The sequence below is a fragment of the Gorilla gorilla genome, chromosome 1, assembly GCF_029281585.2.
Source record: "Gorilla gorilla gorilla isolate KB3781 chromosome 1, NHGRI_mGorGor1-v2.1_pri, whole genome shotgun sequence".
Taxonomy (NCBI): domain Eukaryota; kingdom Metazoa; phylum Chordata; class Mammalia; order Primates; family Hominidae; genus Gorilla; species Gorilla gorilla.
The window spans coordinates 164,135,199-164,149,100 of NC_073224.2; the positions used below are offsets into that span (position 1 = coordinate 164,135,199).

The window sequence follows — 13,902 nt, forward strand, 5'->3', positions numbered from 1 at the left end:
GCGAGGCTCCATGGACGTGGGACCCTCCAAGCCAGGTGCGGGATTTAATCTCCTGGTGTGCTGTTTGCTAAGGCCATTGGAAAAGCGCAGTATTAGGGTGGGAGTGTCCCAATTTTCCAGGTACCATCTGTCATGGCTTCCCTTTGCTGGGAAAGGGAATTCCCTGAACCCTTGTGCTTCCCAGGTGAGGCAAAGCCCCGCCCTGCTCCATGGGCTGTACCCACTGTCTGACAAGCCCCAGTGAGATGAACCCGGCACCTCAGTTGGAAATGCAGAAATCACCCGTCTTCTGTGTCGCTCATGCTGGGAGCTGCAGACTGGAGCTGTTCCTATTTGGCCATCTTGGAACCTCCCCTCTTTTCCTTTTTAAAAAAAGTTATTTTGGATTTACAGGGTACATGTGCAGGTTTGTTGCATAGATACATTGTTTGATGCTGAAGTTTGGGCTTTGATTGAATCCAGCACTCAGATAGTAAACATAGTACCCAATAGTTTTGAACCCTTGCCCCATTCCTCTCCCCTTTTGGAGTCCCCAATAGCTATTGTTCCCATCTTTATATCCCCATGTGTACCCAATGTTTAGCTCCCACATATAAGTAAGAACATGCAATGTTTGGTTTTCTGTTTCTGCGTTCATTCACTTAGAATAATGGCCTTCAGCTACATCCATGCTGCCAAAAAGAACATGATTTCATTCTTTTTATAACAGCATAGTATTCCAAGGTGTATATGTACCAAATTTTCTTCACCCAGTCCACTGTTGGTGGGCACCTGGGTTCATTCCATGTCTTTGCTGCCGTGAATAATGTTGCAATAAACATGTGAGTGCAGGTGTCTTTTTGGAAGAACAATTTATTTATGTTTGGGAATATATCCAGTAATGGGATTGCTGGGTTGAATGGTAATTCTATTTTTAGTTCTCTGAGAAATCTCCAAACTGCTTTCCACAGAGGCTGAACTAATTTACAATCCTAAGAACAATGTATGAGCATTTTCTTCTCTCTGCAGACTTGCCAACATCTGTTATTTTTTGACTTTTTAATAATAGCTATTCCAACTGGTGTGAGATGGCATCTCATTGTGGTTTTGATTTGTACTTTTCTGAGGATTAGTGACATTGAGCATTTTTTCATATGTTTATTGGTCACTTGTATGTCTTTCTTTTGAGAAGCATCTGTTGATGTACTTTTCCCAGGGCAATTTTCTTATTCAAATAAGGGAACTAATGTGCCCATTCAATTTAACAATATGGACAGTGGGTGTTAAAGTCTCCCACTATTATTGTGTGGGAGTCTAAGTCTCCTTGTAGGTCTCTAAGAACTTCTTTTATGAATCTGGTTGCTCCTGTATTGGGTGCATGTATATTTAGGATAGTTAGCTCTTCTTGTTGTATTGATCCCTTTACCATTATATAATGCCCTTCTTTGTCTCTTTTGATCTTTGTTGGTTTAAAGTCCATTTTATCAGAGACTAGGATTGCAATCTCTGCTTTTTACTTTACTTTTTTTTTTTTTTGCTTTCCATTTTCTTGGTAAATATTCCTCCATCCCTTTATTTTGAGCCTATGTGTGTCTTTGCATGTGAGATGGGTTTCCTGAATACAGCACACTGATGGGTCTTGACTCATTATCCAATTTGTCAGTCTGTGTCTTTTAATTGGAGCATTTAGCCCATTTACATTTAAGGTTAATATTGTTATGTGTGAATTTGATCCTATCATCATGATGCTAGCTGGTTATTTTGCACATTAGTTGATGCAGTTTCTTCACTGTGTTGTTGGTGTTTATATTATGGTGTATTTTTACAGTGGCCGGTACTGGTTTTTCCTTTCCATATTTAATGCTTCCTTCAGGAGTTCTTGCAAGGCAGGCCTGATGGTGACAAAATCCCTCAGCATTTGCTTGTCTGTAAAGGATTTTATTTCTCCTTCACTTATGAAATTAAGTTTGGCTGGATGAAATTCTGGGTTAAAAATTCTTTTCTTTAAGAATATTGAATATTGGCCCCCACTCTCTTCTTGCTTGTAGGGTTTCTGCACAGAGATCTGCTGTTAGTCTCATGGGCTTCCCTTTGTAAATAACCTGACCTTTCTCTTTGGCTGCCCTTAACATTTTTTTCTTTCATTTCAACCTTGGCGAATCTGACAATAATGAGACAGAAAATTAACAAGGATATTCAGGACTTGAACCCAGCTCTGAACCAAGTGGACCTAAGAGACATCTATAGAACTCTCTACCCCAAATCAACAGAATATACATTCTTCTCAGCACCACATAGCACTTATTCTAAAATCGACCACATAATTGGAAGTAAAACACTCTTCAGCAAATGGAACCGAATGGAAATCATAACAGTCTCTCAGACCACAGTGCAATCAAATTAAAACTCAGGATTAAGAAACTCACTCAAAACTGCACAACTGCATGGAAAGTAAACAACCTCCTCCTGAATGACTACTGGGTAAATAACAAAATTAAGTCAGAAACAAAGAAGTACTTTGAAACCAATGAAAACAAAGAGACAATGTACCAGAATCTCTGGGACACAGCTAAACCAGGGTTAAGAGGGAAATTTATAGCACTAAATGCCCACATCAGAGAGTGGAAAAGATCTCAAATCGACACCCTAACATCACAATTAAAAGAATTACAGAAGCAAGAGCAAACAAATTCAAAAGCTAGCAGAAGACAAGAAATAACTAAGATCAGAGCAGAACTGAAGGAGACAGAGACATGAAAAACCCTTCGAAAACTCCATGAACCCGGGAGCTGGTTTTTTGAAAAGATTAACAAAATAGACCACTATGCAGACTAATGAAGAAGAAAAGGGAGAAGAATCAAATAGACACAATAAAAAATGATAAAGGGGATATCACCACCGATCCCACAGAAATACAAACTAACATCAGAGAATACTATAAACACCTCTACACAAATAAACTAGAAAATCTAGAAGAAATGGATAAATTCCTGGACACATATACCCTCCCAAGACTAAACCAGGAAGAAGTTGAATCTGTGACTAGACCAATAACAAGTTCTGAAATTGAGGGAGTAATTAATAGCCCACCAACCAAAAAAAGCTCAGGACCAGATGGATTCACAGCCGAATTCTACCAGAGGTACAAGGAGGAGCTGGTACCATTCCTTTTGAAACTATTCCAAACAATAGAATAAGAGGGACTCCTCCCTAACTCATTTTATGAGGGCAGTAGCATCCTGATTCCAAAACCTGGCAGAGACACAACAAAAAAAGAAAATTTCAGGCCAATATCCCTGATGAACATTGATGTGAAAATCCTCAGTAAAATACTAGCAAACCGAATCCAGCAGCATATCAAAAAGCTTATCCACCACAATCAAGTTGGCTTTATCCCTGGGATGGAAGGCTAGTTCAATATATGCAAATCACTAAATGTAATCTGTCACATAAACAGAACCAATGACAAAAACCACATGATTATCTCAATACATGCAGAAAAGGCCTTCGATAAAATTCAACACCCTTCATACTAAAAAACTGTCAATAAACTAGGTATTGATGGAACATATCTCAAAATAGTAAGAGCTATTTATGACAAACCCACAGCCAATATCATATTGAATGGGCAAAAACTGGAAGCATTCCCTTTGAAAACCGGCACAAGACAAGGATGTCCTTTCTCACCACTCCTATTCAACATAGTATTGGAAGTTCTGGCCAGGGCAATCAGGGAAGAGAAAGAAATAAAGGGTATTCAGATAGGAAGAGAGAAAGTCAAATTGTCTCTGTTTGCAGATGACATGATTATATATTTAGAAAACCCCATCGTCTCAGCCCAAAAACTCCTTAAACTGATAAACAACTTCAGCAAAATCTCAGGACACAAAATTAATGTGCAAAAATCACAAGCATTCCTATACACCAATAATAGACAAGCAGAGAGCCAAATCATGAGTGAACTCCCATTCACAACCGCTATGAAGAAAATAAAACACCTAGGAATACAACTTATAAGGGAAGTGAAGGACCTCTTCAATGAGAACTACAAAAAGAACTCAAGGAAATAAGAGAGGACACAAACAAATGGAAAAACATTCCATGCTCATAGATAGGAAGAATCAATACTGTGAAAATGGCCATACTGCCCAAAGTAATTTATAGATTCAATGTTATTCCCATTTAGCTACCATTGACTTTCTTCACAGAACTAGAAAAAAAAATACTTTAAATTTCATGTGGAATGAAAAAAGAGATCATATAGCCAAAACAATCCTAAGCAAAAAAAAAAACAAAGCTGAAGGTATTATGCTACCTGACTTCAAACTACTACAAGACTACAGTAACTAAAACAGTATGGTACTGGTACCAAAAAAGATATATAGACCAATGGAACAGAACAGAGACCTCAGAAATAACACCACATATGTTCGACAAACCTAACAAAAGCAAGCAATGGGGAAAGGATTCCCTGTTTAATAAATGGTGCTAGGAAAACTGGCTAGACATATGCAGAAAGCTGAAACTGGATCCCTTCCTTACACCTTACACAAAAATTAACTCAAGATGGATTAAAGACTTAAATGTAAGACCTAAAACCATACAAACCCTAGAAGAAAACCTAGGCAATACCATTCAGGACATAGGCATAGGCATAGGCAAAGACTTCATGACTACAACACCAAAAGCAATGGCAACAAAAGCCAAAATTGACAAGTGGGATCAATTAAACTAAAGCGCTTCTGCTCAGCAAAAGAAACTATCATCAGAATGAACAGGCAACCTACAGAATGGGAGAAAATTTTTACAATCTACCCATTTGACAAAGCTCTAAAATCCAGAATCCACAAGGAACTTAAAGAAATTTACAAGAAAAAAACAACCCCATCAAAAAGTGGGCAGAGGATATGAACAGACACTTCTCAAAAGAAGACATTTGTGCGGCCATCAAACATATGAAAAAAAGCTCATCATCACTGGTCATTAGAGAAATGCAAATCAAAACCACAATGAGATACCAGCTCAAGCCAGTTAGAATGTCGATCATTAAAAAGTAAGGAAACAACAGGTGCTGGAGAGGATGTGGAGAAATAGGAACACTTTACACTGTTGGTGGGAGTCTAAATTAGTTCAACCATTGTGGAAGACAGTGTGGCGATTCCTCAAGGATCTAGAACCAGAAATATCATTTGACCCAGCAATCCCATTACTGAGTATATACCAAAAAAATTATAAATCTTTCTACTATAAAGACACATGCACATGTATGTTTATTGCAGCACTATTTACAATAGCAAAGGCTTGGAACCAACCCAAATGCCCATCAATGATAGATTGGATAAAGAAAATGTGGCACATATACACCATGGAATACTATGCAGCCATTAAAAAGAATGAGTTCATGACCTCTGCAGGGACATGGATGAAGCTGGGAACCATCATCCTCAGCAAACTAATGCAGGAACAGAAAACCAAACACTGCATGTTTTCACTCATAAGTGGGAGTTGAACAATGAGAACACATGGGCACAGGAAGGGGAATATCACACACTGGGGCCTGTCAGTGTGTGGAGGGAAAGGGGAGGGAGAGCATTAGGACAAATCCCCAATGCATGCAAGGCTTAAAACCTAGATGATGGGTTGATAGGTGCAGCAAACTACCATGGCACATGTATACCTATGTGACAAACCTGCATGTTCAGCACATTTCAGCACATGTATTCCAGAACTTAAAGTAAAGAAAAAAAAATTAGCAATATGCCTGTTGGTGACTGTGTTAGGGTGAGTTCTCCAGAAACAGACCCTGAGGCAAGGGGAATTTTCTTATCCCATGTTATGGGTTGAATTGTGACCCCCAAATGATACTGTGAAGTCTTAACTCCGGGTATCTGTTAGTGTGACCTTATTTGGAAATTGCATCTTTGCAAATGTAATCAAGCTAATGTGAGGTTATTAAGGTAGGTCTTAATACAATACGACTAGTGTCTTTATAAGACGACAATGTGAAGACACACAGGGAGAAAACCATATGACAATAGAAGCAGAGATTGCAATGACAAACCTGTGAGCCAAGGCCCATCATGGACTGACAGCAACCACCAAAAGCTAGAAAAGGACAAAGGATTCTCCCCTATAGGTTTCAGAGGGAGCATGGCTTTTCTGACACCTTATTTTGAGTTTCTAGCTTCCAGAACTATAAGACAAAAACTTTCTGTTGTTTTAAACCATGGAGTAGGTACTAGTTTTTAGAGCAGCCTAGGAAACTAATACATCCTATCCGTTGATAATTACGTAGTCTGGACAAATCTTCCCATCTTTGAGGATTACCATGGAGAAAAAGAATGTAAAGTATCTATGAACAACAACAACAAAAACAACAACAAAAAAAAACTGAAAAAAATGGAAAAGAAAAGCATACAGGAAATCAAAATACATTACATAATGTACCCCTGAAATTATTTACTACAGGACTCAGTAGAAAATTTCAGGAAAATATTTTTCATAAAAGAATACAAGAATTAACACCTTCACTACTTGTCTTTCAGAAACATGGAAAAATAACTAAGCCAATTGTATTTTTCAATAATTTGTATTTATAACATTAAATAATATTGATTTACCTGATTGAAGTCCAAAAAATAGTTCCTCATCTTGAAGTAGTTCTTGAACACAATCTAATCTCATGTTAATGGTTTCAATATCAACTAGAGGCTCTAATATATTAGAACGAAGTCGTCTACTCCCTCCGGGAGTCTTAGTATAATTCAGAACACCAAAGAGAGTGTGATTATTCCTTTCAAAACACAAGAAATGTCAGTAAGAATACAAAGAAAAATGCAAGAAAATTTCATTTCACTTTGTAATTAAATAATCCTATAATCTACAGCAATGATTCTTTTTTTTTTTTTTTTTTGAAACGGAGTCTCGCTCTCTCTCCCAGTATGGAGTACAGTGGCGCGATCTCGGCTCACTGTAAGCTCCGCCTCCAGGGTTCACGCCATTCTCCTGCCTCAGCTTCCCGAGTAGCTGGGACTACAGGCGCCCGCCACCACGCCCAGCTAATTTTTTGTATTTTTGTATTTTTAGTAGAGACGGGGTTTCACCTTGTTAGCCAGGATGGTCTCCATCTCCTGACCTTGTGATCCGCCTGCCTTGGCCTCCCAAAGTGCTGGGATTACAGGCGTGAGCCACCGCGCCTGGCCAGCAATGATTCTTAAACTTTACTGTGCATACAATTACATGAATTTCTAATTCAGTAGGTCTAAGAAAAAGCATGAGGTTCTACATTTTGGGCCACGCATGGTTGCTCACACCTATAATCTCAACAACACTCTGGGAGGCCAAGGCAGGAGGAATACTTGAACTCGGGAGTTCAAGACCAGCATGGACAACATAGTGAGACCCCGTGTCTACAAAAAACTAAAAATTAACTGGACAGGGTGGCACAGGCCTTTAGTCCCAGTTACTCAGGAGGCTGAGATGGGAGGATTGCTTGAGCCCAGGAGGTCAAGGCTGCAGTGAACCATACTTGCACCACTGTATTCCAGTGTGGAGACAGAGTGAGATCTTGTCTCAAAAAAAGTTTTTAGATATATTTTGATTTTTTGAAGGGATTTTTGTGTCTCTATTTCCTTCAGTTCTGCTCTGATCTTAGTTATTTTTTGCATTCCGCTAGCTTTTGAATGTGTTTGCTCTTGCTTCTCTAGTTCTTTTAATTGTGATGTTAGGGTGTCAATTTTAGATCTTTCCTGCTTTCTCTTGTGGGCATTTAGTGCTATAAATTTCCCTCTACACACTGCTTTGAATGTGTCCCAGAGATTCTGGTATGTTGTGTCTTTGTTCTTGTTGGTTTCAAAGAACATCTTTATTTCTGCCTTCATTTCGTTATGTACCCAGTAGTCATTCAGGAGCAGATTGTTCAGTTTCTATGTAGTTGAGCGGTTTTGAGTGAATTTCTTAATTCTGAGTTCCAGTTTGAGTGCACTGTGGTCTGAGAGACAGTTTGTTATAATTTCTGTTCTTTTACATTTGCTGAGGAGTGCTTTACTTCCAACTATGTGGTCAATTTTGGAAGAGGTGTGGTGTGGTGCTGAAAAGAATGTATATTCTGTTGATTTGGGGTGGAGAGTTCTGTAGATGTCTATTACATCCGCTTGGTGCAGAGCTGAGTTCAGTTCCTGGATATCCTTGTTAACTTTCTGTCTCGTTGATCTGTCTAATGTTGACAGTGGGGTGTTAAAGTCTCCCATTATTATTGTGTGGGAGTCTAAGTCTCTTTGTAGGTCTCTAAGGACTTGCTTTATGAATCTGGGTGCTCCTGTATTGGGTGCATATGTATTTAGGATAGTTAGCTCTTCTTGTTGAATTGATCCCTTTACCATTATGTAATGGCCTTCTTTGTCTCTTTTGATCTTTGTTGTGAATCCAGGAGCTGGTTTTTTGAAAAGATCAACAAAATTGATAGACCACTAGCAAGACTAATAAAGAAGAAAAGAGAGAACAATCAAATAGATGCAATAAAAAATGATAAAGGGGATATCACCACCGATCCCACAGAAATACAAACTAACATCAGAGAATACTATAAACACCTCTATGCAAATAAACTAGAAAATCTAGAAGAAATGGATAAATTCCTGGACACATACACCCTCCCAAGACTAAACCAGGAAGAAGTTGAATCTCTGAATAGACCAATAACAGGCTCTGAAATTGAGGCAATAATTAATAGCTTACCAACCAAAAAATGTCCAGGACCAGATGGATTCACAGCCAAATTCTACCAGAGGTACAAGGAGGAGCTGGTACCGTTCCTTCTGAAACTATTCCAATCAACAGAAAAAGAGGGAATCCTCCCTAACTCATTTTATGAGGATATATTTTGAACAAGCTCCCATATATGCTATTGGTCAATGAACTACACTTTAACAAGGATGAATAGAATCTCCTTGCACTTTATGACTTCTTTTATAGATCAGTTACAACATTCACACTAATATAAAGTTTTCTAGTCTATTTATTCCATCCATAATAGCAAGATATTAATAATATATCCTTAAGGGTGGAGGGGCTTTTATATTGTTAAAATAAATATTTACTATAATGATCTTGTTCTGATGACAAGTACAAGACAATTTCATAATTCCTAGGTGATTTATAAAGAAATGAGCTATTCTAAAGAATGCTGGTCAGCCAAGGTGGCGCATGCCTGTATATCCAGCACTTTGGGAGGCAGAGGCAGGTGGATCACTTGAGGTTAGGAGTTCAAGACCAGCCTGGCCAACATGGTGAAACCCCATCTCTACTGAAAAAAAAAAATACAAAAATTAGCCAGGTATAGTGGCAGGCACCTGTAATCCCAGCTTCTCAGGAGGCTGAGCCATAAGAATCACTTGAACCTGGGAGGCGGAGGTTGCAGTGAGCCGAGATTGCGCCACTGCACTCCAGCCTGGGCTACAAAGTGAGACTCTGTCTAAAACAAACAAAAACAAAGAAACAAAAAAATGCATTTAGTTGGACTATTTATTAGACAACTTCATATAATACATGTAAAAAATCTGATTGATTTTAATATTTAACAAATACTTTTTGAGCCCTTATGGTATTCAAAACTCTATGCTAAACACTGGGCATACAAGACAGACATGATTCCTGTCTTCACAGACCTTACAGCCTAATGGCGATTGCCAATAAGTTTTTATTTATTTATTTATTTATTTATTTATTTAGACAGAGTCTTGCTCTGTTGTGCAGGCTGGAGTACAGCAGCACTATCTAGGCTCACTGCTACCTCTGCCTCCAGGGTTCAAGTGATTCTCATGCCTCAGCCTCCTGAGTAGCTGGGCCTACAGGTGTGCCACTATGCTGACTAAATTTTGTATTTTTGGTAAAGACAGGGTTTCACCATGGCGACCAGGCTGGTCTCAAACTCCTGGCCTCAAGTGATCCACCCACGTTGGCCTGCCCAGGGTGCTGGGATTACAGGCATGAGCCACCGCACTCAGCCATTGCCAATAACTTTTGTCAGTTTACTGGCCGTGACTGAAGACAAGACAAAGAGCAAGGGGAAATAAACAATAAAAACAATAAACACATAATCATATCAAGAAAATAATTTGAGGTACAGAAACAGCTAAAAAAAACAAAAACAGGCCGGGCACGGTGGCTTACACCTGTAATCCCAGCACTTTAGGAGGCCGAGGCGGGTGGATCATGAGGTCAGGAGATCGAGACCATCCTGGCTAACACAGTGAGACCCCGTCCCTACTAAAAATACAAAAAAAAATTAGCTGGGCATGGTGGTGGGCGCCTGTAGTCCCAGCTACTTGGGAGGCTGAGGCAGGAGAATGGTGTGAACCCTGGAGGCAGAGCTTGCAGTGAGCCAAGATTGCACCACTGCACTCCAGCCTGGGCAACAGAGTGAGACTCCATCTCCAAAAAAAAAACCAAACAAACAAAAAACGGAATATACAGAGAAGGACCAGGGTGGTTGCTTTAGTTAGGTTGATTAAGAAAGACTTCCCTATGAATTTGACAGTAGAGTTGAGAACTGAATGATTAAAAAAGAAGGCAGCAATGCAAAGATGACGATGGGATGGGAATCATGACAACAATAATGAGGACAGCTAACAAAAAATGATACTTAGTATGTACCCAGAATTGTTCTAAGCATTTTAAATGTATTAACTTGTTTAATTCTAATAACCATGTTATGAGATAGGCACTATTATTGGCCACATCATTTTACAACAGAAGTAACTTAAGAACAAGGAAATTAGGTAACTTGTCCAAGATTTCCAAGTAAGTAGCATAGCAGCAATTTAAGCCCAGGAAGTCTGGCTCCAGAACAAAAAAGAAGATCAAGGTTAGCGGAGCTTTGCAAGTGGGGGTAAGAATAGAGAGAGATGAATGAAGAAGTTGATAGAGGCCAGGACATAGAAGTCCTTATAGGCCAAAGAGTCTGGATTCTATTGTAAATGTAAGGAGAGCCACTGGAAGGTTTTCAGCAGAAGAGTTACAAGATCTGATTTCTGGATTAAAAGGATATCACAGTATGACTACTATTAATATGTTGAGAATAAACTATAGGAAGGTAAGAAGAGGGCAGAAAGAAAAGCTAGGAGGCTATTATAGTAGTCTATGCTAAAGATGATAGAGGTTTGGGTTAGGGTAGTAGCCTTGGAAATGGTGACAAGTGATCCAGAACTGGTATATACTCTGAAGGCTAGATCAAGAGGATTTTCTGATGGATCAAATCTGAGGTGTGAAAGGAGAGGAAACAAGAATGACTTTTAAGATTTAGTCATCATTCTACCAGATTTCTGTCATACCCATTTAAACAAATTTGTAGGGAACTACTCATATCAACTGGCTGGGGGGAGGGGGGGTGTCTCCCATCACATGTACATTTTTTTTTTTGAGAACTTATTTCTAAAAGGAGGTAAAGGGCACACATAAACCTCCCATTTGTTATAGAAATCAATGGATGTAATACTGCACTGAACAGGCAGCAAGCCTACGGAAGCATTGGAGCTATTCAGATAGTTCAGTACGTAGAATATCCATCTTTTAACCTGAGGATTCTTTCATTTAAGTCTGTGAAAAGACTTTTCAATTGTTCCTTTCAACTATAATACTAACTCCTGGAGATCAGATATTCTATCATTTAAGTATCTGTATCCCTAATATATAGCAGGAAGTCAAACAATGTTTGACAATGATAAAGTGTGAAACATGACAAGGTAAAACTGAATATAAAACACTTTGTAATAACTACCAGGCTTTGTCATTGACTTTCTATGCCATGATAACATAGGATATCATAGAAAGTCAAAGACAGAGTAATTTTAACCTATAACCTGATGGATGTGAAGTGGTATCTAACTGTGGTTTTGATTTGTAGTTCTCTAATGACTAGTAAAGTTGAGCATCTTTTCAGGTACTTACTGGCCATTTGTTTACCTTCTTTGTGAAAATGTCTATTAAGTTCCTTTACCCAGTTCTGAACTGGGTTGTTTTTTGTTATTTAGTACAAATATCTTTTTAAAACTTGATTTTGGTGAAACATCTGACCAGTTCAGCAAAAACAGTACAATGATTTAAAACATGCTTACTTAATATTTCTCCACCATTAGCTGGGCATGGCAGTTTGTGCCTATAGTTTCAGCTACTTGGGAGGCTGAGGCAGGACAATCATTTGAGCCCAGGAGTTTGAGACCAGCCTGGACAAAATAGCAAGACCCTACCTCTTAAATAAAATTCTCCATCAAATAATTCAAAGAAGTTTAGGCTGAGAGCAGTAGCTCACGGCTGTAATCCCAGCACTTTGGGAGGCTGAGGCAGGTGGATAATTTGAGATCCAGAATTTGAGACCAGCCTGGCCAATATGGTGAAACCCTGTCTCTACTAAAAATAGAAAAATTAGCTAGGCATGGTGGCACATGCCTGTAGTCCCAGCTACTTGGGAGGCTGAGACAGAAGAATTGCTTGAACCTGGGAGGCAGAGGTTGCAGTGAGCTGAGATCGCACCACTGCACTCCAGCCTGGGCAACAAGAGCAAAACTCCATCTCAAAATTAAAAAAAAAAAAAGAACTTTAAAGTTACCATTAATAGAAAAATATATATATACCGATATATTTTATACGAATAAAATGGATGATCTTACCTACAGTCTTGATTATTAATTAACAATTCAAGGTTTTGGGCTGATGATGAATCTATCATGGCTGTCTGTTCACTACCCTGGAAACAAATCTTCAGTGATTTTGGTGCATAAACTGAATTTTGAATAAATTCAACATATTTTAACAAAGCTGCAACAGCTGCAAGGCAGTAATACCTAAAAGATGACCAATAATACATCACTATAAGTCTTTAATATAAAAAATTATCTATTTTCCCTTAAGAAAAATTATAAATATTTGCATAGCATTGCTTAAACTCAAAAGGAAAAGGTACACCAGGTATTTCATATTTTTGAAAACTAGGTAAATAACCTCTAAATCATAAAAATGAATGAAAATAAATAATTTCAAGTATTAATTTCAAGTTCAATCTGACACTTAAGGGACTTTAAATTCCGATAAATCCTGTGTTAGGAGATAACATTCAATCAAAGGTAATTTGCATCAATTTTTGATGTACCATTCTAAGTATTCAAATAATGTTAGGAAAGTCTGATACTTTATTTATTTATTTATTTTGAGACAGGGTCTAGCTCTGTCAACCAGGCTGGGGTACAGTGGTGTGATCTCGGCTCACTGCAACCTCCACCTCCCAGGCTCAAGCAATACTCCTGCCTCAGCCTCCCAGGTAGCTAGGATGACAGTCATACACCACCATACCCAGGTAATTTTTGTATTTTTGGTAGAGATGGGGTTTTGCCATGTTGCTGAGGCTGGTCTCAAACTCCTTGGTCTCCCGAAGTGCTGGGATTTCAGGCATGAGTCACTGTGCCCAGCCTGGAAAAATCCGGTACTTTAACGGTAGAATCAGATCTCAATGTACAGAGAAGTATGTTATGATCTCAGTGAGAATAATGATTGTTATTAACTGAGTAAACAGGTAATCCAACCTGACTCAAAGAAAGTATCTATTTCGTATGTTCTAGGAAAATATGTGTTCCAAAAATACCATTCTCTGTCTCATGCTGAATCTTTTAGGAGTAAAGACAGAAAGAAACAGGAACACAGCTTTACCTGTGTTTTACTTCTATGCCCTCACATTTCCAGTTTACTGTAGCTACTTGAGCTTTTCACTCCAAAGTAAAGTGAGTAGCAACCATTAGGTCAATAGCTTATGACTAATTTGGAGAAATTCTGTATAAATTAAGTTAGCAATATATGCCTTGTGTATAAATTTTAGTCAACTATTTCACTATTTCAATAATTACTATGTATTATGAACCAGGTAATTTTCCAGGT

The 13,902-nt window shown here is 38.5% G+C and overlaps 1 protein-coding gene across 2 annotated transcripts in view; it reads right to left on the reverse strand.

Moving 5' to 3' along the window:
* MSH4 (mutS homolog 4) overlaps nucleotides 1–13,902 on the reverse strand; it is a 129,685-nt gene that overhangs the window by 91,938 nt on the left and 23,845 nt on the right. For both annotated transcript variants that reach the window (XM_031016390.3, XM_031016388.3), the window contains exons 6-7: nucleotides 12,645–12,818; nucleotides 6,600–6,772 (exon numbers count right to left, since the gene is read on the reverse strand). In XM_031016390.3, the coding sequence (XP_030872250.2) occupies nucleotides 6,600–6,772; nucleotides 12,645–12,818 (347 nt within the window). The remainder of the gene's footprint in view (nucleotides 1–6,599; nucleotides 6,773–12,644; nucleotides 12,819–13,902) is intronic.